The sequence below is a fragment of the Poecilia latipinna genome, unplaced genomic scaffold (genome assembly GCF_001443285.1).
Source record: "Poecilia latipinna isolate Pla-1442-1.1 unplaced genomic scaffold, P_latipinna-1.0 Scaffold1983, whole genome shotgun sequence".
Taxonomy (NCBI): Eukaryota; Metazoa; Chordata; class Actinopteri; order Cyprinodontiformes; family Poeciliidae; genus Poecilia; species Poecilia latipinna.
In genome coordinates, this window is record NW_015114599.1 from 34,702 (window position 1) to 60,409 (window position 25,708).

General features: G+C 37.9%; 1 protein-coding gene across 1 annotated transcript in view; it reads right to left on the reverse strand.

The window, feature by feature from the left end:
- The window catches only part of erbin (erbb2 interacting protein), a 72,571-nt gene that overhangs the window by 26,720 nt on the left and 20,143 nt on the right, over positions 1-25,708 (reverse strand). The window contains exons 3-7 of the mRNA XM_015016125.1: positions 5,499-5,693; positions 5,162-5,279; positions 2,406-2,484; positions 2,166-2,255; positions 19-75 (exon numbers count right to left, since the gene is read on the reverse strand). Coding sequence (XP_014871611.1) covers positions 19-75; positions 2,166-2,255; positions 2,406-2,484; positions 5,162-5,279; positions 5,499-5,684 — 530 coding nt within the window. The 5' untranslated portion in view covers positions 5,685-5,693. The remainder of the gene's footprint in view (positions 1-18; positions 76-2,165; positions 2,256-2,405; positions 2,485-5,161; positions 5,280-5,498; positions 5,694-25,708) is intronic.

Here is a 25,708-nt window from a genome sequence, read left to right on the forward strand (position 1 = left end):
GGATGACAAACCACCTACTTTGGCAGCATCTTTAACTGGTTCTCCCTCAACTCCAGGATCTGCAGCTTCGTCAGCCTGCAACCAGAAAGAGAGTCGGAGTCAAATTTTTCTCCAAATACGTTACAACCTTTGAGCTTAGGGTGCAGCTGTCTGTGTCTCATTAAAGTCGAGATGCGATTGGAAAAGGTAAATAAAAAGCAACACAAAACAATAAAAGTACATCTCAGGATCTGATGCACAGAGCTGGTAAGTGTCATGTAATTACAAAACACCTCATTCGACCTCGCCGTGATGTAAGGATGACGCTTTACATAACACCCAGCTTTCACAGTAGATTGTATCATGCAAGTACATTTCTCTAAGTGGTTGTTTTAATCAAAGCAACCATATTATTTCAAATAAGCATTTTGGATTTTTAATAGCTTATTTAAAGTTTTGCCAGATGAATTTTAAAATGATCCCTTTTTCTTTCAAAATACTTCAGAAATAATTCATAGAACCTCAGTGAGACATACTGGAAGCCTCAGTCACTAATTGATAGAAAACTTTATGTATTTTCTGATCTGTGAATATGATACACATAAGCAGTCCCAGTTGGAGAAACACCAACACTCTTTAGTGTGCAAGTTGTGACCATAAGAAGACGACTCAAATCTGTTTCATTTTCCACCTCAAGGAGGGATTGAGATACATTTTTGTCAAAAAGACCAAAGCAGTGACGGGTCAACCAGTCACTGCTAGGCTCCTGACTCACCAGACAAGTTCAAAGTTCAATAAAATGCTCCAAAGTCTGACTAGAAATGCAGTTATTTAATAAAAATAAAATAAAATATTGTAAAACTAAAAAACAAACAAAAAAAACAAAAACAAGAAGAAGCCCATATCCACCACAAACAAAAAAAAGCCCAACAATTACATGTTTTAAAGTCATAACTTTCATGGTAGAAGTAAAGTTTAGTTAAATTTGTAATGAATTAAATATAGATTAATCCATTAGCTTGTGGACTGTTCTTGATGTGCTCAGTTACTGCAATCTTGTTTATTCTTATGCAAGAAGTGACCAAATTTAGACAAGAAAGGAGAACTTGGCTCAGAAACTGAGGAGTAACATTTATCTATTTTAGAGGATGACTATTTATGAGATCATTTTTAGAAGGAGGGAAGATCAAAAGAGGTCAATATAATGACAACACAGTGAGAATTAGCTCAGTATGCCAAAAGTCACGTTGACATGTTTTGAGTATATTGAAATAGTCATATTCAATAAATTAGACAAAACATCCTGATGAGTGTCGTTTGTCAGATTAAAAGTGTCTTTTGAAAATAGCCTTTAAACATACTTTTTATGACGCCCATATTTCTGTATTAAATGTGCTTTTTTAGAGGTTTGATATGATATTCTAATGTGAAATGTCATGGGTTTTTTTTTAGCTGTACATGGAAAACTGTCATAACAGAAATAAAGTCTCTCCAACATCCATTTGTGTTTAATTCATCTATATAATGTGTTTCCTAAAACAAAACAGGTCTTTCAATACTATCCCAATTTATTCAATTTGTCTACAATACCAGCTGGTGACATTGGTTACCAGGGGAACTGGGTCATATCTGAGACGACAGCCAGGTTTAGTCGTTAAAGATCACAGAAAATGTAAATAAAAACAACAATCTGCCTCCGAAAAGAAAAATCCGTTATTGATGCTGCTAATTATTTACACTGTAAAAGTAGAGTCTTCCTTTATATTTACCCTGTTTTTTATATATAAATCCAAGTCTAATCCTCCTTTGCACATATGCAATTTATAGTCAAAAATATCCATGCAAATTGTACTAATTGTTTAGTGATGCTCTTGAAAAATAATCAAGAATTTGACTTGACTAAATGTAGTGTTTCAATTGTTCATCCTATGTTGCATGACTGCGTTTTATGATATGAAGCACTTTGAAATGCCTTGTTACTGAAATGTGCTATTCATATAAAATTTGACTGATAATTTTAAGAAATTTGCAGAAAATTTTATTCAAAATGTTGGTAAAATAATCATTTTTTACTTTACACAGGAGATGGATTTAAAAGAAAAGCCAACAGAAACAAAAGACAGTTTTTACTTAAGTTTCTTGTGTTTACAAATTGCTCTGCAATACAGACTGGAAAGCAAACCGACCTGCCAAACGAGGCTGGTAAAAACTCAAGGAAGGCATCATTCACGTAGAGCTGCGTCAGACTGATGAGCTGAGTGAAACCCTCTGGGAGCCTGGTAAAAAAAAAACACAGCAGCAGAGTGCATTAAAGCACAAAAAGCCTCTCAGAAGGTTCTTCAGAATCAGAATACCTGGAAGTTGGACATCCTAGTAAAATGTAAGGCACTTGGAGGTTGCATTAAATGATGGGAATGTGCACTCACTTGGAAATAGGGTTCACACTGGCTTCTACAACAGTAAGGACTTTGCAGTTCTTGATGTTTTCTGGGAACTCTTGGATACCTTGAAGGAAATGATAAAAATAAATAAATAAATAAATAAATAAATAAATAAATAAATATCAGTCACTTAAAACAGCAAAAATGTGTTTCCACGCCCCATAAAAAAAAAAGTCATTTCACAGTAGTGTTTGCATCGTTTCATTTTACGAGCACTTTATAGACACAGACGATTAAAAAAAGTTACATCTTAAACATTTTTTCTTAACCAAAGCGAGAGGGAGAGCTGGAACATAAAAGAAGGGGGAAAAAACAAAAAACGCCACTGAATATCAGTCTGTAAGTTCTCACCAAAACAATGTTTAAACTACAAGAAAGAGAACGTGATCAAGTCCCTGGGTTTATTTCCTCTACTTTCTTTTGTGTCTACAACACTTAGGCTGAAGTGTTTGTGTTCAAGGAGAAGCTGTTTTTAATGTAAACATGACTCAAGCAGCTCTGGTTCATGAAAAAAAGAAGAAGAAAAAAAAAGAAAAACAGGCGGTAAGATCCAAAACCGTGTTTGTTCTCGGCTGCCTCTGCACTCATTTATTTTAAGTTAAATATTTAAGGACTGACGCAGTTACAGCAAGACCGTTTGATAAGGTTGTTTATATAAAAGGGTGTCAAACTCATTTTCATTTTGGGTCGTGAAGATCATGAATGCTCTTAAAGGCTGTCTGTGTCAGAACGTATTGATAAAACCCATTAAAATATCAATAAATTGCTGTCTGCATTCAATAAATACGTCTGAAAATGAAATGGTGAACATGTTTTCACATTAATCAGCCCCTATAGGATTTTATGATTGGTTATGAGATTTTTTTTTTGCAATCAAAATCACTGATTTTGTGGACCTAATTTTGAAATATTTACAAAAAATGTTTTAAACCATTTGCGCATATGTATGACGGAAAATGTGACTTTTTCTTCTATCACAGACTATGATTTGACACCGATTAAGACTGCATTAAACTCAGCTATGTGAAAATAAGGCATACATTTGGTAATAAAAATGAAAATAATTCAGTTTTTACTTTATTTAATGAATAAAAAACCTTAGAAGTTTGAATGGCTCTCCTTTTCAGCTACACTCAACTCTGATGCTCAAATAAAATGTGCTGCTGTTCAGGTGGGAGAATCTCTTGACACAACAGCTATTAGTCACACTAAACACACACCTCTATGGGAGAGTGACAAGAGGAAAGCTACCGCTCAAAGGAAGCCATGTTTGTTATTCGACACGAACCATAATAAGGGGCACGGGACTGAAGCTTGTCAGAGGAGGGCAGGAAGGAACTTTCTGGCCAATTTTCCAAACACTAGACCAGAATTTTACCTTCCTGCAGGACAATAATCCTAAACATGGGTGACCCAATGTATGACCTAAATCCAATTGACGCAAATCTTGTTTTTGTTTAGAATCACTTTTCATCCAATGTGAATTGAGTGATTTTCCAAAGGACGAGCAAAAAGGTCCAGATGTGCAAAGCTAGCAGAGATGCACTTCTAAAACACGAGCACCAACTTAGAGTGGCTGGCTGGGAAAGAACACACAAATTTTTCTAATCTGTTAAGGCCCAGTATCATTTTTGCTCCGCCACAATAACACAGTACTTTGTGTTGCTCTGTCACATAATATCAAGTTGCATAAAAGTAGGAAGTTTTTACCGTGACAAAATAGGCAAATCTCCAACACTGCCAGTTTCACAACTTTATCCAACTGCTTCAATGGGTAGCATTATGTGATCTCCAGTCATACAGAATCATCTTATAGCACGATCAGGTACCTCTGTTACCTTCAGTTTTATAAAAATGTGATATGTATCAAATATGACTTAGATGAAATTTTGCTTGTTGATTTAACGCCTTGAAATTGGGCCTCTGTCTCTTTAAAAACTACTGTTCTTTCTGAAACTCCGTTTTCAGGAAGTCAGCACAACATGGTTCCTGAATTAACCCTTTAAAAACATTTTTGCCAACGTTTCACTGAGAGAGTTCCACCAGGTGTTTGCTAATTGCTCCTGGCTAGTCTGAAGGAGTTGAGTATGAGAGTCGTGGGTGAAGGGAGTTCTGTGGAAGCTCACAGGAGGAGTTTTGTCCTTGAATGTGGTGTTCGGTCCCTCACAGGACAGCTGCATAGTTGCCATGGGAGATTAATGGATGGATAAAAAAAATCAAAACGACACTCCAGGAATGTTTCTGATGAGAGAACAACATCATAGCATGACATAAAGCTCAAAAAAGTTGATTTTATTTAATACTGTCCCCTTTAAAAAATAAGCCGAACATTCAGAATAGAAATCTCAGTACGAACCCTTATAACAAAGGAATGACAGTTGTTTTATCCCAGCATCATTGAGAAACAAGACAGCAAGTGTGGACTTGTTCAGCCATCTTTGTTTCGAGACATCGCACTGTAATGCCATTTATTGAACAAAACTTGTTGTGCCCTTTTTCCCTCAGAGTCTCCAGGGTGTGATCCAAAAAAAGCAGCAATTAGAGGAGGATTTTTTTCAAAGAAACGATAAATGCCCGTTTTAGCAACCCCGGGCTGCTGATGGTCAGTTTTAGCTGATCTGAGACCAGAGCTGTGTGTGGTCTGTTTCACCTGTACTTCAAAAGCAGTTCTTACGTCTGCTCAATTTTTAAGAAGAAAGCAAAGGTAGATGGAGAATACAATCTTTTTTCTTTTTGCTTACTGTTTTTGCTGACATCAAGCTCCCTGAGGTTAACCAGATTTGCGATCGCTGCGGGCAACACCGTTACGTCATTATCTGGCATGCTCAGCAGGTTGAGTAACTGGCAGTTAAACAGTTGCTGGAGGAGGAGAGAAGAAGAAGAGCAAGTTAAGAACATTTCTAACATCACGTTAAAGATGTTTAATTTAAACATCGAGAGGAAAGATTGATGACTTAAATGTTCTAACGTTATCACTGCTTCCATCATATCCCATTAAAAACTCGCAGGTTTATCAACAGCGCAAACTCTATCTTGTGTTGTGAACCAGCTTTTCAGAAACGTTCAAAAATGTCGTACTTTAGGCAGTTCCTCAATCTGGTTGGCATCAAGGTAGAGCTCCTGCAGCGTCTTCTCGAAGCTGAAGATCTCCTTAGGAACCGTCTCCAGGCTGCAGTGGGAGTAGTCCAGAGATGTCACCACTTCCTCCTCACCCCGCAAGCACCGGCACGGCACCAGCCGAACAAAGAAGCTCCGCTTGGACATCGTCACGGGCTGGAGGGGGAGAGAATTACAATTAATTGTTGCGGTAATTCGGGGGTAATTTTGTGTCTGTGTGCGTAGTGAGAGAATATGTAGTTTCAAAACGTAGCTGTGTAGGATTTCATCTTTTATCTTGATGACAAAAGTTCAACGTAAAGCTTCAACACTGTAAAGAAAACGGTGGATTACTTTTCTTAAGGCTTTAATTCAAACATTTGATGCTACGATACGTGTATATACATATAAATATAAAACAGAAGTGAATGCGGCGGATCATTTCTGGGTAGCCGTTTGTGTACTGTTAGGTATAGCTCTGGGACCTTTTTCTATATTTACTCTTTGGTCGCCTCAGAGCATGACTGGCTGATTTATGGTAAACATGCATTTCCTGGAACGTTTCCTGCGACTCGTTTCTTCTTATCCTGCCCAGCGTTAACGTTGCCGTGGCAAACCGGACTTCCCACAGCAGAGGAGCTGGCAACACCGTCAATGTGCAAAAGAGTAAAATAATAAATAAACAAACACTGAGATTTCTTTTTTTTTTAATGAACACTGAAAGTGTCAAATTACCTCAATTACACAAGCAAAGAGGACAAACTATGCATATCTACTTAAAGACGTTTTGTGGAAAGTTATAAAATGTATTTAAATAGACACATTTTGTAACTTTGTATACAAAATGTGTCTTTATTATAGTTCTATGATAAAGAGAGTTACTTTTAGTTCTCTTTATCTTGTGGAGAAAAGGCCTCATTCCACTAGTCGACCATGTGGTGACAATACGCCTGTCAGGATAACAAATTTTGATGGACGATAAATTGTTCCAGACGTTATTGCGATAAACGATAATATTGTTGCTTAGAGACAACAATAATATAATGGTAATGGCATAAAAATGCAAGAACACATTGTTAAAGGGTCAATAAACTTTAAATTGTAAAAACGTTTAAAATACCCAAAAATAAATAAAATAAAAACAACACATAAGATGAATTATAAAGTCTAGTTATGAAGGGCCAGACTGAAGGCTTATCATCCAGTTGTTAGTAGAAAGAGAAAAACAATAAATCAAGCAAGCTTGCTTTAATTTATCAAGCGATTAATTGATAAATAGGCCTGTCAAGATAAATTTTGCAGGATAAGTTATCCCAATAATTATTGACATACATGATAATATTGTTGTTTTAAGATCTGTTTTTTTTCTTTACTGTCTATGACTGCATATTTTCCAACGTTCATGTTGTAGCTCATAAAACGTATGTAAAGCGTTCGCTATTATGTAGCTGCTGCTCGCTGAAAACACTTTTCTTACTGCAAACAGTATGAATAAAACAAAGACGCCTCAAGTCGCTCAATGAAAAGTCAGACAAAAGGGACGTTGTAGAGAAATGTTAGCGTATATTGTTATTGCTCGAATCTGGGGTCAACGCCACGGTTTTCACCAAGTACAGTGCCCAACATGGAATGCGCGCTGGTCAACAGAGGCTTTGTTCACTGGAGCTTGCACAGAATGTGACTTTTCCTCCCCCTCATCTTAATCTGAGTGCTGCCACAACACATAATCTCAGCGCACTTCATTCACCGTGAATCTTCACAGTCCCGCCGAGCCGGAACATGGCGATGGTCTTCCTCTGAATAAAGGCCAGGCTGCGTTTAAATTGGAAACAAAAAAAGAATTATCAAAAGAATCTAAATTAAACCTTTTGTTTCCGATGAAATGCAAAACGTTGCATTCAGCTGGTATGTGCAGATATGCCAAAAGGTGAGTTTTAGGGAACATGATTAATTTGCCTCTCCTGGCGTTTGTCACGTTGAAGGAAATTCAACTGGTTTCTTTCTGGTTACATAATGAGGAAATTTTCCAGAAGCAGCCTTCGAAATCTCCCTAAAACTTATCTGAAAAAGAGTAACAGTCAGCGATTCCTCCATCTCCAAAGTGTGCATGAACTTGTCCCCCCACCACCGGAGATATGCACAACCAGGAGGCCGTCTGCCTCCCACACAATCTGTGCCATAAAAGTAGACAGCTCGTATATAAATACTCCGTCAACCCCTCTGGTGATGGACCAGATTACTCAGAGTGCTTGGCTCCACTCATCCAGAGCAAAGAGAAGTGAGCCTATGTAGAGACGGTGCACGTCGTATAGAGAGGAAGGAGTGGCGCGAGATGGCAGTTGTGGACTGTGGTTAGGTACGCTACAGAGAGCAATGGCGGAGGGGAAAAATAAAAAGAAACCGTAGCTGTCAGGAGGAGTGGGTGGAGCTGAAAGAGCTGCAAGGAAAGCAGAACAGGTCTAGAAATGTTGATAAGAACAGATGAGCAGAACCTGTTAGAACCTGCGCAGGAATTCATTCAGATTTAATGGTTTCCAACGGCGGAGAAAGTGTTAAAAAGCAAACAAGGCGTGATTATGAGGCGCAGGGTTGTTGTGCTGCAATTAGGAAACTTTTATGGATGCCACCAAAGATGCAACATCGGTACTTCGCCTCGCTAGTACTTAGCTTGTGTGTTGTTTAAGCCTGCTGCAATTGATTGAGTATTACGTTAAAAGGAGTTGTATATAATTTCCGTTCTGATATTTTTTGAAGGGTAGTTTTGCTTACAAAGATTTCGGCCATTTCATTTATGATTTCGATTGGGTTTCATTTTTATTATTTCTGTTTTATTTATCGTTTTGGTTGTTGCGTTTTACTTTGGATATTCAGAATGTCTTCCAGTTCCAGTGTGGAGTGCTCTGACGATTATTAAAATGCCTCGAGGCTTCATTAAATTACGTTTTACTTTTTAGCACGCCATGTGGCCTCCAAACAACAATATTATCGTCTACTGCAATAATTTCTGGGACGATTTAATGTCCAGTAAAATGTATTATCGTGACAGGCCGTGACCACTGTTCTCCAGACACATTGCAGTTGTCTACTAGGAATGCAGACATTAGAAAATCTTGCGGTGGTGATAAAAGTGGTAAATATTGCAATGATATGCATCAGTTGCCATACATGTTGATTTTCTTCTCTCTTCCCTGTCAGATCTGTGACCGTTAGCATTTTGAGTAATGTTATTTATGTCCGGTGTGAGACTACAATTTATTAAACATGACATTAGCATGAAGAGGGATGGGTCATGACGCTTGGATTATGTTGGCTAACCATTACTGCACTCCAACTAGTTCTTTGCTGTATTAATTTTACACACACTGATATTGTGATGATGATGTATTTGCAAGATATTGAGCAAACTCAGTTTTTAGGCATGTTATCCCCATTTCTTATAGAAGTTACACTGAAATAGTTGCATGTTTTCAATCACAGTAAAGCTTCCAAAATTAAAAACTCTGTTGATAAATGAATGATCAACGCCTCAGGCTAATTTGTCTGTGATGCTACACCAGGTGGAGTTATGCAAGCACAATCTGATGTGCTGGGATCCATCACTTGTTATTTTTTGCCTCATAACCTGTTATGACATGAATATGGTTCTTGCCAGACATTTGTATCATTTCCTTCTTAACTTAAATTCATAGTTGAGCCACAGAACTGCTTAATGCCACAGCTTTTCTACAAACATTTTCAGGTCAAGTTTCTCAGAACTTCCTATTGAAGCTTTCATGCAGAAATAAAATGCAAGTACACCAATTAAGCACATCAAGAAAACACTTCAGAAACAAGAAAATGACCTGCAGGGAAGCTGACGACACATCACATCCAGATGTGGAGAACATATCTGTCCAACTTGAGGTGCGTTTACAAAAAATGATCAAACGACGGCCAGATTTCTTAGTTTTGAAAAAATTAATGAACAGAGTCACCAGGGAAACTTGAGTATTACTTCAATACAGGCTGCCTTATGTATATGCTCCACTTTCTTTATGGATATGTCCATATTTCTGAACTTTTTTTACCTCTCTGTTGTAGCATAGCTTTTGAAAATTAAATTAACAGAGACGTGGACAGTCAGTTTTATTTGGGCTCCCTAAAGCAGCCCTAAAAGTAATCTGGAAGGCGGCACACTAATGAAAGCGGTGCATCCTGCAGCACAGATAAGCTTATCCACTGACCTAGATGTTTCTGGAATGATCACCGAATGCTCGTCAAGCGCCATCAGGAGCCTTCACTTCCTTTGGTAAGAAAATTCAAGACATGCTACACAGACTCCAGCCATGTTAAGCTCTCAGCAGAGATATTCCTTCTTAGCCTACTTCTTTAAGCAAAAAAAAAAAAAAAAAATAAAAAAATAAAAAAATCATCATCGTGCTGGTAAATGCCCGATAGTAGAGAAACTGGTACAAAAAAAGGAGAAAAATTTAAGAATCACAGTGTGAACTTTCACAAACAGTGGCCGCATTTATTGAAAAATTAAAAAAATGCGTGGGAATGCGAGAACTGCGGCCATGTGACTCTGCAGCCTGGCAGTGAACTTTGTGGCTTCCTCTGTGCAGCGGAGAATAAAAGCGTCCAGAGGGCAGAGCAGTCACAGAATACCATTTACTCTCTCACTCACAGCCAGGAAACCACTTTCCTCTTACAACCCCGTCTCCGTGTAACTCAAGTGCCTCCTGGGTCACGGCTGTTGCTATAGAGACTATAATCTAGGGCAGAATAGGCTAAAGCCTTAAACGACACTTGCAGAGTTGAACTTACTGTGTATGAAAACCGTTATTGAGAGGCAACTAGGCAAACACACAAGATATTAAGGTCCTTTTATTAGTTTTGTAAGCTACTACAGCGGACTGGGATATTCGCTAGGGTCTCTAGACCACAAGCACTCACTAGACAGAGTCTGAATACTTGAGTCCCCTCTAAAACTCCTTAGAAATGCCTAGTTTGATAACTCAAACACCATACAAACCCTAAAATGCACGAAGACACACTGGAAACTGTCTTTGCACGTCTGCAGAACATTTTTGGTCTTTTTCATCCAAAGATAAGGAATAATATCAATTTGTTTCAACATTATCAATATTACTGTTGCCTTAATTAATCACTGTAACAATTATTTGCCATCAGTGGTAAAGAGAATATTAATATAATTGAGGACTTACTAACGTCCTCAATTATATGGCTGTTTTGCAAATGCCAGCCACCAGCGTGTCGAGGAGCATTGTGGATAAGTATTTCAGCTTCCCAAGCTGCATTCCCTTTCAAATATTTTAGAAATAGTAGGTGAAAAAAATCCACAAATATGGGAACTTGCAAAAAACTTAACAAATGGGCTGGGGTCCACTGTACATGTCCTTAGCTTTGGAAACAGTTTTCATAAAAATATGTAGGCAGCTGAAAGTTTTTATGCAAACTAACAATTTGTTGATTCAGTCTCGGTTTAGTTGGACTTGTACCATTTCACAGCACAATTAAGTAACTACGTTACCTTCAGGTGTTATAAAAAATACTAAGTAAATCAAATATGCCTTAAAAGAAATTTGACTTTGTAATCTGATGCCTTCCTTCTCTTCCTCAAACTCCAGCTTCAGGAAGCCATCACAACATTGCTCCTCCATTAACAGTTTAACAACATTTTTGCCAACGTTGCACTAAGAAGCTCATAATGAACTCAGCAGATGCTCAGTTCCACCAGGTGTTTGCTAGTTGCTGCTGGCTAGTCTAGGGGAGCTGAGGCGAAGGGCTGCTCTGTGAGGTGAAAGCTTGGAAACTACATAAGGAGTTGCGCCTCGAGGGTGGAGCAAGCACCATGCAGGAGTTTTGCACAACTGAATGGTTGCCATGGGAGAGTAAAGGATTTTTCAAACATGCATGAAAGAATCAAGGCGTGTTTTTGATGAGGGAGCAACATTATAACATGATGTTAAGCTAACAAAAGTTGATTCTACATAATACTGCCCCTTTAAGTATAAACTATTACTTATTTATAATTCTTTACAACTTGATGCTTTCCAATCTATTTGTTAGTTATTACTAATTCACTTGTTTCAACATCATCAATATTATTGTTGCCTTAATCATTGTCATAATTATTTGCTCCACATTTATTTGGTTTGTGTTTTGTAATTTTATTCATTTTTCTATTTCCTGTGTTTCCACTGCAGTCTTTCCAAGTGTTTTTTCTGACCAACACATTTAGCAAAACTTTTCCTATGCAATACTCTGTGCTACACTGGTAAATAAAAAAAAGCTCTACAAATAACTAATTATTTAAGAGAAAAAGTTGATGCATGCATTCTTATGATCACAGGTCAATTAAATACGTTGGGATAAAATCTGCATTTTATCTGGAGATTTTTACCAATCAGAATCACCGATCAAAGCCGACTGAGGTAGGGAAGTTACAAGAGTGTCACCGAGTGCGTCGGGGGGTTAAGCGGAAACAAACACAGCTTTTGACGGCGGCGAACAGCTTGTGTTATTTATAGGAACCCCTCTGGTTGATATGGCAGAATGTGATTAGTACGAGCTAGCTCCTGCTTTACGAGAACAGCTTTTCATCCAGATTGCAGCGGCCTGTTACAGGATTGCTTAGCCGCAGCTGCAAATTTACATCAGAGATTACGGCAATCCAAACAATGCACAGCAGGGAGAGGAGGGGGGGGAGGGACATGGCAGCTCACAGGAGCTAACAGGGTTAGAGCTGCCTGAGACGGAAGAGGAAAGAAGAAGAAGAAAAAAACACTTCCTTGATATAGGTAGAGAGCCAGCGAGCTTTTTATCTCATTCTGCAACGCAGCTTTGACTGACCTTTTGAACTGGATGCTTTACAACAAACTTTATTCTTCACTCAATAATGAATGAATATACTAACTCTATTGTTAGTATATCATTANGGTGTGAGACTACAATTTATTAAACATGACATTAGCATGAAGAGGGATGGGTCATGACGCTTGGATTATGTTGGCTAACCATTACTGCACTCCAACTAGTTCTTTGCTGTATTAATTTTACACACACTGATATTGTGATGATGATGTATTTGCAAGATATTGAGCAAACTCAGTTTTTAGGCATGTTATCCCCATTTCTTATAGAAGTTACACTGAAATAGTTGCATGTTTTCAATCACAGTAAAGCTTCCAAAATTAAAAACTCTGTTGATAAATGAATGATCAACGCCTCAGGCTAATTTGTCTGTGATGCTACACCAGGTGGAGTTATGCAAGCACAATCTGATGTGCTGGGATCCATCACTTGTTATTTTTTGCCTCATAACCTGTTATGACATGAATATGGTTCTTGCCAGACATTTGTATCATTTCCTTCTTAACTTAAATTCATAGTTGAGCCACAGAACTGCTTAATGCCACAGCTTTTCTACAAACATTTTCAGGTCAAGTTTCTCAGAACTTCCTATTGAAGCTTTCATGCAGAAATAAAATGCAAGTACACCAATTAAGCACATCAAGAAAACACTTCAGAAACAAGAAAATGACCTGCAGGGAAGCTGACGACACATCACATCCAGATGTGGAGAACATATCTGTCCAACTTGAGGTGCGTTTACAAAAAATGATCAAACGACGGCCAGATTTCTTAGTTTTGAAAAAATTAATGAACAGAGTCACCAGGGAAACTTGAGTATTACTTCAATACAGGCTGCCTTATGTATATGCTCCACTTTCTTTATGGATATGTCCATATTTCTGAACTTTTTTTACCTCTCTGTTGTAGCATAGCTTTTGAAAATTAAATTAACAGAGACGTGGACAGTCAGTTTTATTTGGGCTCCCTAAAGCAGCCCTAAAAGTAATCTGGAAGGCGGCACACTAATGAAAGCGGTGCATCCTGCAGCACAGATAAGCTTATCCACTGACCTAGATGTTTCTGGAATGATCACCGAATGCTCGTCAAGCGCCATCAGGAGCCTTCACTTCCTTTGGTAAGAAAATTCAAGACATGCTACACAGACTCCAGCCATGTTAAGCTCTCAGCAGAGATATTCCTTCTTAGCCTACTTCTTTAAGCAAAAAAAAAAAAAAAAATAAAAAAATAAAAAAATCACCATCGTGCTGGTAAATGCCCGAAAGTAGAGAAACTGGTACAAAAAAAGGAGAAAAATTTAAGAATCACAGTGTGAACTTTCACAAACAGTGGCCGCATTTATTGAAAAATTAAAAAAATGCGTGGGAATGCGAGAACTGCGGCCATGTGACTCTGCAGCCTGGCAGTGAACTTTGTGGCTTCCTCTGTGCAGCGGAGAATAAAAGCGTCCAGAGGGCAGAGCAGTCACAGAATACCATTTACTCTCTCACTCACAGCCAGGAAACCACTTTCCTCTTACAACCCCGTCTCCGTGTAACTCAAGTGCCTCCTGGGTCACGGCTGTTGCTATAGAGACTATAATCTAGGGCAGAATAGGCTAAAGCCTTAAACGACACTTGCAGAGTTGAACTTACTGTGTATGAAAACCGTTATTGAGAGGCAACTAGGCAAACACACAAGATATTAAGGTCCTTTTATTAGTTTTGTAAGCTACTACAGCGGACTGGGATATTCGCTAGGGTCTCTAGACCACAAGCACTCACTAGACAGAGTCTGAATACTTGAGTCCCCTCTAAAACTCCTTAGAAATGCCTAGTTTGATAACTCAAACACCATACAAACCCTAAAATGCACGAAGACACACTGGAAACTGTCTTTGCACGTCTGCAGAACATTTTTGGTCTTTTTCATCCAAAGATAAGGAATAATATCAATTTGTTTCAACATTATCAATATTACTGTTGCCTTAATTAATCACTGTAACAATTATTTGCCATCAGTGGTAAAGAGAATATTAATATAATTGAGGACTTACTAACGTCCTCAATTATATGGCTGTTTTGCAAATGCCAGCCACCAGCGTGTCGAGGAGCATTGTGGATAAGTATTTCAGCTTCCCAAGCTGCATTCCCTTTCAAATATTTTAGAAATAGTAGGTGAAAAAAATCCACAAATATGGGAACTTGCAAAAAACTTAACAAATGGGCTGGGGTCCACTGTACATGTCCTTAGCTTTGGAAACAGTTTTCATAAAAATATGTAGGCAGCTGAAAGTTTTTATGCAAACTAACAATTTGTTGATTCAGTCTCGGTTTAGTTGGACTTGTACCATTTCACAGCACAATTAAGTAACTACGTTACCTTCAGGTGTTATAAAAAATACTAAGTAAATCAAATATGCCTTAAAAGAAATTTGACTTTGTAATCTGATGCCTTCCTTCTCTTCCTCAAACTCCAGCTTCAGGAAGCCATCACAACATTGCTCCTCCATTAACAGTTTAACAACATTTTTGCCAACGTTGCACTAAGAAGCTCATAATGAACTCAGCAGATGCTCAGTTCCACCAGGTGTTTGCTAGTTGCTGCTGGCTAGTCTAGGGGAGCTGAGGCGAAGGGCTGCTCTGTGAGGTGAAAGCTTGGAAACTACATAAGGAGTTGCGCCTCGAGGGTGGAGCAAGCACCATGCAGGAGTTTTGCACAACTGAATGGTTGCCATGGGAGAGTAAAGGATTTTTCAAACATGCATGAAAGAATCAAGGCGTGTTTTTGATGAGGGAGCAACATTATAACATGATGTTAAGCTAACAAAAGTTGATTCTACATAATACTGCCCCTTTAAGTATAAACTATTACTTATTTATAATTCTTTACAACTTGATGCTTTCCAATCTATTTGTTAGTTATTACTAATTCACTTGTTTCAACATCATCAATATTATTGTTGCCTTAATCATTGTCATAATTATTTGCTCCACATTTATTTGGTTTGTGTTTTGTAATTTTATTCATTTTTCTATTTCCTGTGTTTCCACTGCAGTCTTTCCAAGTGTTTTTTCTGACCAACACATTTAGCAAAACTTTTCCTATGCAATACTCTGTGCTACACTGGTAAATAAAAAAAGCTCTTACAATTACTTAATTATTTAAGAGAAAAAGTTGATGCATGCATTCTTATGATCACAGGTCAATTAAATACGTTGGGATAAAATCTGCATTTTATCTGGAGATTTTTACCAATCAGAATCACCGATCAAAGCCGACTGAGGTAGGGAAGTTACAAGAGTGTCACCGAGTGCGTCGGGGGGTTAAGCGGAAACAAACACAGCTTTTGACGGCGGCGAACAGCTTGTGTTATTTATAGGAACCCCTCTGGTTGATATGGCAGAATGTGATTAGTACGAGCTAGCTCCTGCTTTACGAGAACAGCTTTTCATCCAGATTGCAGCGGCCTGTTACAGGATTGCTTAGCCGCAGCTGCAAATTTACATCAGAGATTACGGCAATCCAAACAATGCACAGCAGGGAGAGGAGGGGGGGGAGGGACATGGCAGCTCACAGGAGCTAACAGGGTTAGAGCTGCCTGAGACGGAAGAGGAAAGAAGAAGAAGAAAAAAACACTTCCTTGATATAGGTAGAGAGCCAGCGAGCTTTTTATCTCATTCTGCAACGCAGCTTTGACTGACCTTTTGAACTGGATGCTTTACAACAAACTTTATTCTTCACTCAATAATGAATGAATATACTAACTCTATTGTTAGTATATCATTACTACTCGATCTCAGTAAAATGAGGTACCACGCTCCTGTAAAAGTAACTTTGAAGCATCTTAATGTGGTTTCCATTTGCAGTGGCCTCATAAAAATCAAAGGAAGGATCTCCTGTTGAGCTCAGATCAACTTTCTGTGAGTGGTGTTTAGAAGAGCGGCCTTTTAAATCGACTTCATTACAATAGAGCAAGAATTGTTGACAGGTTTCTGTTTTATATGGATGAGAAATTAAATAGTATTTAAAGCAACAGAGATCAGAATAGTCAGTGTTACGGAGGGGCCTAATTATTCACCATTTCACTGGCGAGATAAACACTGATCTCATCATCGGACCTGGAGGTCTATTGACTCCTCTTGATGAAACTAAAGATCTACTCTGTTCCTTAATTACCAGCTGATGCCTTGATGTCACTCTCAGCTTCAGCATTGTGTAGACTCCAGTTTTTTTTTTTTTTTTTTTTTTTTTCAAATTTTCTCCCTTTTTAAAGATATTAAACTACAGCAGAAAACTCATGCAAGTTTAACAGAAAAAAGCAAAAAAAGCAAACTCAAATTCTTGTAGGACTTAAGTTGTTCCGCTGCCGCTCATCAGGAACAGACTGGGCGCTCAATTTCCTGGGTGGGAGAAGGGGTGATGCGTTTAGGAAACTTAAGCTTCCAGAAAGTTATTTGCAGAAGAGTAAAGATTTTACTGAAATGTATATCAGTCATCACAAAAAAGTAATTTACATGCTTCATGTGTAATAAATGTTTATTTACCCCCATCTTTCCAAAACATCAATTTATAGTCCAGCCCTGCTCTCTCCATCACCATGGAGACACTAAAAGAAGTCCTCACGTTGTTGGTTGAATCAAGTCAATGTTGGTTGAATGTATACAAAAATACCCACGTCTTGTCATGTCATTTAAAGTTTACTGAAAACATGAACTACAGAAACCAAAATAAAATGCTGGTTAATATTCAACCAGTTTGACATTTTTAGCATCCATGAAGCTCCACCTTCATTTCCAAACAAAAATTCCACCAACTTTTATCTAATTTGGTTCTGCTAAGGTAAGGAACGAAAGAGTATTTTTGCTCTTTTTCAGACACATCCATCAAGTAGCACAAATCAGTAAAAACATAAAAAAAAATCAACTAAACAAAAAATGCTAAAAAAGCAAACTGATACCCCAGCAAAACAGTTTCATTTTCACAAGAGAAGAATATCAGACTGCTTAAAAAGCCCAGTCATTAACCAACACCTTCTTAAAAAGTTCACAGATTTCCTGTTAAGTGTCAGTTTTATTAACACAACACACACCTCACACTAACAGGTTCAACTGATAAACGACAAAAACCTGTAAAACAGTGACCACAGACTCATCTTTCCTCAACTCAACATTGATTTACCTAAAACACAATCAGAGCCTCTCATTAGGAAAGCACAGTGGATCTCCTCATGTCTACGCCGACCCAAACAGATGTTGCGAGTCGCTTCCCATTCCCTCAACAATCACGAGCCAGCCGTTTAAAACCAGTCTCACATGGGATGACAATGCCAGAATTCATCAAGCTCAAACTGCGCTCGCAGAGCGTGAGACATCGTTTCACACGTTGCCCCGGCCACAAACGCCCACTCCATGGAGAATCATTGACATAAGCCGTCTTGGTAGCGGAGAAGGTTGCCTAAACAACTTGCGCGCGAGTCACAGAAAAACTGCAACCAAAACACACCGCAGTCTGCCATTATGCTTTCCATTTCACCTTCTTCCTAATTGTAATGTAATGTTCTTCTATTTACACAGTTAAATTAAATCTATGCAACGGAGCGATTCGTACTTTTTTCTTTTTCATTTCCTAATACCGCTGGTCCTAACCCTACGTCTAACTGCTAATAACCACAGACCCTTTCTCTAAAGACCTGCTTTCAAACACAAAGCCTCCTGAAACAATGGCTAGAAGTGCAACTGAAACAGGTAGAAAGACGAGCCTCTCTGTAATGTTGCAGACAGAGAATGCAGCAGAAGAGAGGACCTGAAGTTCCAGTTTTGCTTCCCCTCTTGGCTTTCATTCTCACCACTGAGCCGCTGGTCTCAGTGGTCTTACGTGACTCTAGAAAAACAAAACCATGATTGTTTTCTTTGAACGTGCTGAAACGAGGGTCAGTAATCCGATCTGCGACAAAGAGCTGTTTTTTACGGCATCTTCCTGATCTACTCCCGAGCGGAGCGGCTCTGAATGAATCATCTACATAATGACTGGACATTTTCAGCCCACTGATATTTATGTTGCAACAATGGATGTCACTATACTTAGTGGAATACATTTGTTTCGCAACAAAACCCATTTATAGAAGTCAGAAAAGCCTTCTTACGGAATCGGATGGTGATGTAAAAGGCAAGCTGAATATTGGATAAAGTCAAGATGTTATGCTTTAGCAACTCATGATAGGATAAAAAATTGTAGTGTACTTGTAAAAGGAAATATGATGATTATTTGTATAATTTCAACACCACCCAGGTAACATTTAAAAACTGAACTTATGAAGGTTGGGTCTTCACACACGCCATGTATGATCACACCTAAATGCAATTCACTTATGTTGAGGTTAGTCTTTCAAATGAAGTTTTGTTAGCTTGAAATTAGGTTAAAAGGAAGTTATAGGATCAAAAAAAACAAAACAAAAAAACCCAAAAAATAAAAAACTAAACGGAAATACACAACTCTGAACTCCTGTCGTGCCTTTTCGCATATCAAACAAAAGTAATGTGAACTCCAGCTAACCCAGACTGCCAAAGACCTTTAGACATGCTTGAGTCAAGTTTTCCTCACTCTTCTCTATTTCAATCACAATGTCCTCACCCACCCTGTGAACTTCATCATCTTGGTCACCAGAATGTGTGGTGGCTTTTATGCAGTGTCAAAAGTGTAGAGAAATAAATATGACATCAGTAAATATTGGTAATCAGTTGTAACAGCAGGATAAAAGAAATTTCATATTGCTTGATCCACAACAATGACGTTACCTAATCTCGCAATACTCTCTTCAGACTCTTTGTCTGCACTGGTGAAGGAGATTCTCTCACCTCAGCATGCTGAATGCTTAAGGAGGCTAATACGTCAGAAGAGTTGTATTTATTTTTTCTATTAATATGATTACTAATTATTATTATTTGATTAATATAATCATTTGAACACTTGGAGGCACTCAGACTGTGCATAGGGAATTATACTACTCTACCTACAAAAACTATTCACCTCTAAGGGGGTTTTACTCTTTATTGCTTTTAAAAAACAATGATCAACAAAATGTAGATTTTTTTGACTAAATTACAAAAAAATAAATAAAAACTGTCAAAGTGAAAACTGATTTCTACAAATTTGGAAAATAAGTAGTTCAAAATAAGTGATTACATAAAATTTCACCCCCTTCAAGACAGTATTTAGTAAGTACTGACTTGACACGTAGGATCCCGCCTTAGGTGTCAACCAGACTTGCAGATCTGGGTGCTGCCAATTTCCCCACTGCATGATGTTGCCACCACCATGTTTCACAGTGGGGATGATGTGTTGTGGTGATCTGCAGTGTTTGGTGTCTGCCAAACATGGCATCTTTTCTGGTGGCCAAAAAGCTCCATGTTGGTCTCAAAGAACTTTCTTCCACTCCACCATGGAGTTTCCCACATGCCCTTGATCTCCATTACACTCATTCTGAGAGTGCCATCACCAACTGGTTGGACCTCTGTTGAATGAAGTCAGTCACTAACTAGGCCAATATTTATGCAATGATGTATTTTATACGTTTCATATTTTTATTTGTCATTTTCTGAAACAAGCCTTTATGTTGACATTAAAGGAATTAAAAAAAAGCTAAATTATTTTGATAAAGATGAGCTTCTAAATAAAAAAATATCAAAAGACAAAACAAGAGATAACTTTTAAGCCTTCATGTTAATTCTCAATAAATTAACAGGAAGGTGACATGATGCAACAAATGCAATAACGATGCATCATAAATGACACACACAGTCCACATGACGTTACAGGATGTTGATAATGACATTTCACAAAAATGCAAACCTTTCTACATACTAGGAAACACGGTTTAGAGTCTCAAACATCCATGTCAAGATTAGCAACAGCGGATCAGCAACTCAAGATCTGATACCTGGAGCAAAAGAAATTGCTGTGTAAGTGATAACATCCTCATTAACTGGAAAAAATCATATAATGAAGACGTTACAACTTCCATTCAGTAGCTGCATGTGTAGGATATATTTTCTCTGATATCTACTCTCCAAAGGAAGCCTGAAAATATTTGGAATCTGGGATGGCTTCATTTAATACCCTTTGAGATGACCGTCATAATTACGCCAATGAATAATTCCCCATGTTATCTAAAGACACAGATGAGCCTGAGGAGAATGAACGGAGACCTACTTTGACCCAATTTGTTCAGGCCTTCACAACTCGAAGGTTACGGAGATGCCTCGGGTCCCCCAGAGACTGACAGAAGCTTGGCAAAAGGCAGCCGCTCCTTCAAAGGTTACGTTCTCACTACCACACATCGAGATCATCAATAAGCATGTTTATGTTCTGGGCTTTTGCTCGAGCGGCTAATCGTTGCTCCTGTATTTCACCCCGTCTTGAAATGTTGGCCTGGGGGGGGGGGGGAAATATGTAAACGGTTGTGACGCTTAAACCAACACAGCATAACAAACACAGGGGCTGACATAAAATGATAATAAACATAATTTTATTAATTTTCCATAAACCCATTAATACAAAAGTCAGCCAGAACCTGTACACCGCCACAGGCCCTAGATGCAGAAGTCTAACGCTTACTCAACCATAAAGCTAGACAACAAGAAAAACAAACTGGTTGCCATTAGCAACCACATGAAAACAGCTTCCTAAGACATGTATCTGCCAGGTGGATAATGCGTGCTTCTCGATAGACCGCAGACTCTCATGAACTACCTGCTTGAGATTCTGAAAGCCACTTCCTGGCTACATAAAGACAGACGGCAGAGCTGCTGAAATGTGCAACAAGACAATATCCTGTGAGATGAGCTCACCGCAGCTGTCAGCCAATGCTGAATCTCGATTGAAGCGAAGGACGTCAAGAGATTTTATAATTCGAAATGTACCAATCGCTTTAAAAGAACAGTGACGTAGGCAGAGCTGGAGGGAAAAACTAGCTAGCATAAGTAAAACATTGTTTTCGACCACATTTACCTTTTCACAGTGGAGTCCATGAGCGACAGCCGGAGTTCAGTCATTTGGTTTAAAAACAGTTGAGGACGCAGAGAAAGCTGCAACAGGATGAACAGGTCCACTGACTGCTGACAGAGCTTGCCTTAATATTTGCATAATGTTGCACCATCTATACTGACTGACTTTGAAATAGCAAAGTGAGTTCATCCAATATGTTTTATCGTGCTACTTTTCCCATCAAAAAATGCAGAAAGCTAAAACCAGTCTCCGTTTGTCACAAAGAAAATATGCATTAAAAAACAGAAGAAGCCAGTTCACATCAGGTTGCTTCGACAAGATGTTGCATAACCTCTGTGAGTGTGTGGTAAAGGTTAGATTTTTTTGGACTGCTCAGGGCGGCAACAGCATCAGAGACTCAAAGTTTGTGGCCAGAGAGATAATAAAAAACAACAAGAAAGACTTTTTGGCATTTGTTCTGATTTTAATCTTTAAACTTCCGATGGTGTGCAACAATTAGATATGAACATACTAAAAAAAAAAAAAATCTGTTGGTCAAGTCAGTTTGTCTTTCAAAAACATTTTATTCAAAGGAAAGGACCGCCTTAGGAGATGGTGGCTTCTGTGGAAGTCTGTCATGTTTCTATTTTAATGTGGAACACACGAGTACCATGTAACTAGGTGAACATCATTGCAAGATAAAATGCAAGATTTCTGCAGCTTTTTAAAACCTTTTTAAGATAATTATGAGTGGAATTTAAGACTTACATCTCCACAAAAATGTACAAAATTCATCCAGCCAACTGGCGATAAGTTTCACTTACCCAAGATAGACGCAAAGAAGCTAACTAGCAAAGGTACATTAGCAGCTAATAAAAACTTTTGACTGATAGAAAAGTCCAGTGAGAAAAGAAAAACATAGAATATACAAAATTAAATTTTCCGCCATGACAAAATTTAAGACATGTAATTAACGTATTTAATGCTTACTTGCTTTTCTAAATGAATTTAAGTCTTTTTAAGGCCTTAACTGTAGATACATGAATTTAAGACTTAAGGATATGTGTACAGCCAGTTTTGAATGGGATGATACAACAAAAATAAAAAATAAATGTGATATTCCACACATTGGTAAAAAAAAAAAAAAAAAAAAAAACACCTAATAGTCATTTATCAAATACTTTCAATGCAAACACATTATGCATGTGAAACAGCATATTGCACATCCACAAAAAGGGGAAAGGCTCATCTAAATGACAATATTTTCTACCTCAACAAAACCCAGCTTCATCACCTCTTTTAGAGTTTAAAAGGGTGAAAATACAAGAATGTCTTGGCGTCCATCATCAACATAGAGTAATAAAGCCCTGGTGTCCATTTCCTTCACAGGGGTTTCTAATAAACCATAGTAGAGGTAAGGGGAAAGTAGAGGAAATGCATAACTCCACATAATGTTGAGTTCAAGTGCTAACAAACAATGAAGGTTACCTCTTTTGAACCCATTCAAGCAAAACAATAAAAATATAAAGCCCTGAAGGTAGATCTAACGATCTAGGTCAGCCCCATAGCTGCCCAAGAAAGAAAGAAGTAGCGAAACAATGGTACACTAGATAAAGACAATAGCAACATAGAAATAAATATATATTTTTAAAAAACTTCTTAAAAATAACTCTCCTCAGTGAACATGTTTAAAAGAGGATTCTCCAGCCATAAATGAAGACCTGGACCAGCAATCTACCACAGTTGCTTGTTTGTTCTTCTTCTTCTATGAGGGCGAAGCAAACCGAGGGAGAGCGATACGATTTGCCAAGATTCAATAACCAGGTCAGACATATTCAGGTCAGAGCTATGCATCCATGCAGACATCACAGCAATTTCCCTGCTTCCATCCTGAGGAAGGCTGAAAAGAAGATTTCTCCTAATTGCCTCCTCTTTGGACCTGATCATTAAACACGGTTTCAAACAGCCTGCAAACTGTAATAATTGTGTTTTAATGTGTTGTAATTGTAGTGTACTATTAAAAAAGTCCATTAAAATGTACATTTTAACTGAAATATTCATGGTAAATATAATTTTTCAGCCGGAAACATAAACCCACTATTAGATTGTATTAGTTTCATCAAGTTGTGCGTCACATGTATATGTAGATAAATAGGTCTGCCTTAGGAAATGCCTTGCATTGCATTTTGAAATGCGCTATACAAATAAAATGTATTTGATTTGATTAAGAATATTCTGACTAATCAAAAATGCTGCTAAACAAGATGTCAGAACTGAATTCACTGAAACTTTCCCATCATATTCCAAAGAAAGGTCCGACTTAATCATTCATCATCAGCAAGGATGCCAGAGGCAGTAACTACTTAGAAATTTTTGTATGCAGGGAATTTGCCCCAGGAGCTGAAGCCTCCGTAAGTTACCATGAAACCGTCGTCACGACAATTCACAGGATGGACGGGATTTCTTTTCTGAAGCAGTAGCTCAACCACCTGGATTTACAGAGCGGGAGCTCTGTCATCAGAAGAGAGCTATGAATCATTCATTTTCTGTCCCATGTAATTTGGCACCTGTATTAGTGAAATGAGGATGCCGGTTTCATTTACTGAGAAAGCCTTTGGCAGCGGCAGATGGACAAAGAGCAAAGGAATTACAGGAGAAGTTGTCAAACAAGTAAAAGCTGCACTAAAGAAACGGAAATGCCTCGGCTTTCAACACACAAACCTGTCTCTGTCAACAAAGCTATGCAAAGATGTCATGTGACTCATGCTGCTGTTACTTTCGGCCTTCCGTGATTGGTCGAAACCGGTCCCAAGCTGAAATACAATGCATTAATAATTTTTTTTTTTTAAATCTGGCTACGCTCCCTACACCTAAGCAAAATATTACTGAACTCCAAAAACACCACTCTTCAGTGTTAAATGCTTCAATTGCTCCAAAAAGATGCTAAACACAGTTCAACATATATCTGTTATCATTATGGCTTTGTTTTGAAAAAACAAATTTAACTCTAGAGCGGTGTAACTCAGACTGCTCTCTCTCTCAAGCGCACGCATTGTTGGGCCCTCAGATCAGAACAAATAAATGAAATAGATAAATATTTAGCAATCTACTCTGCAACAGTAAATCTGAGTTTTTTCCTAAAATTAGCTGTTACTAATTTTTTTTTTCTGTAGGAAAAAATAAGGTGGTATTTAACACTTATTTTTGGGTTGAGCAAAACATAAAAGTAGAAAAACATACTATATCTCATAGTATGTTTTTCTATGAGACATAGTATGTCTCAGAGACATACTACTGTATTTGTATATTTTATTAACCAGAAAGAGAAAAGCTCTTAAAGCTGGTCCCAATTTATTTGTTTTTTTTTTGTTTTTTTTTACCAGCAAACATTTTTGAAGTCTGTTACGCTAAAACTTTATCCTGACAGTAGAGAAAATAATATTCATTATTTAGAAACACGTTGAAATCACCAAGTTTAAGTTTCACAAAAACTGACAATCAGTCACAAAATCTCACACCACACCTGCTCGACAGAAAATAATGACATGTTTTCAACAGGATAATAAAGTGACATGATTTTATGATCATGCAGCTTGACATAGATCATCCCTTCTTCAGAGTCCACTTCAGGGTGTACACAGTCACCACTGGGTGGGTTCAAAGATTTACCACGACAGATTGTTGTGACACAGCAAAAGGACTTGCTTCCCTGTGTGTGTTTATTACATTAGCAATGATTTATTGGACCCTGTTTTCTAAAGTAATTTACAAGCACAGAGTGGCTAAAGTACAAAAAAACAAAAGACAAAAAAAAAAAAACTTTACGGTAGCGTGGCTAACCACCACAGAGCTCAGTTTGGCACCCGTTAAAAAATCAGAGCATGTATTCATTAGCCATGCATACAATACAAGATGTTTAGACTCAGATGAGCTATCAGTGGTTCAGCTTGTGGAGTTTGATGGACTTTGAAACAAGGTCGTAAAGCAAATTTGCCTGACTACACCATGTTACGAACCACTTAATACACAGTTTTATCCAGACTTTACTCTTGGATCAAATAGGGCAGCACAACTGTTTGAAAATATGTCATGATTGCCATTTCACTGTGGCCTGTAATAAAACTGCAAAGGACTATATCAAGCTTCTTGCATGGAGTCCTACTGTAGCAAATACAAATGTTGTTGTTGTTACTCTGAACAGGGTATCTGCAGATCAAATCAAATTTAAGACCTTTTAAGACATTTTTAATACAAAACTGAATGAAATTTAAGACTAAAAAAAAAAAAATATATTTATATATATATATATATTTTTATTATTGTTTATTTATTTATTAAAAAATATATAAGGG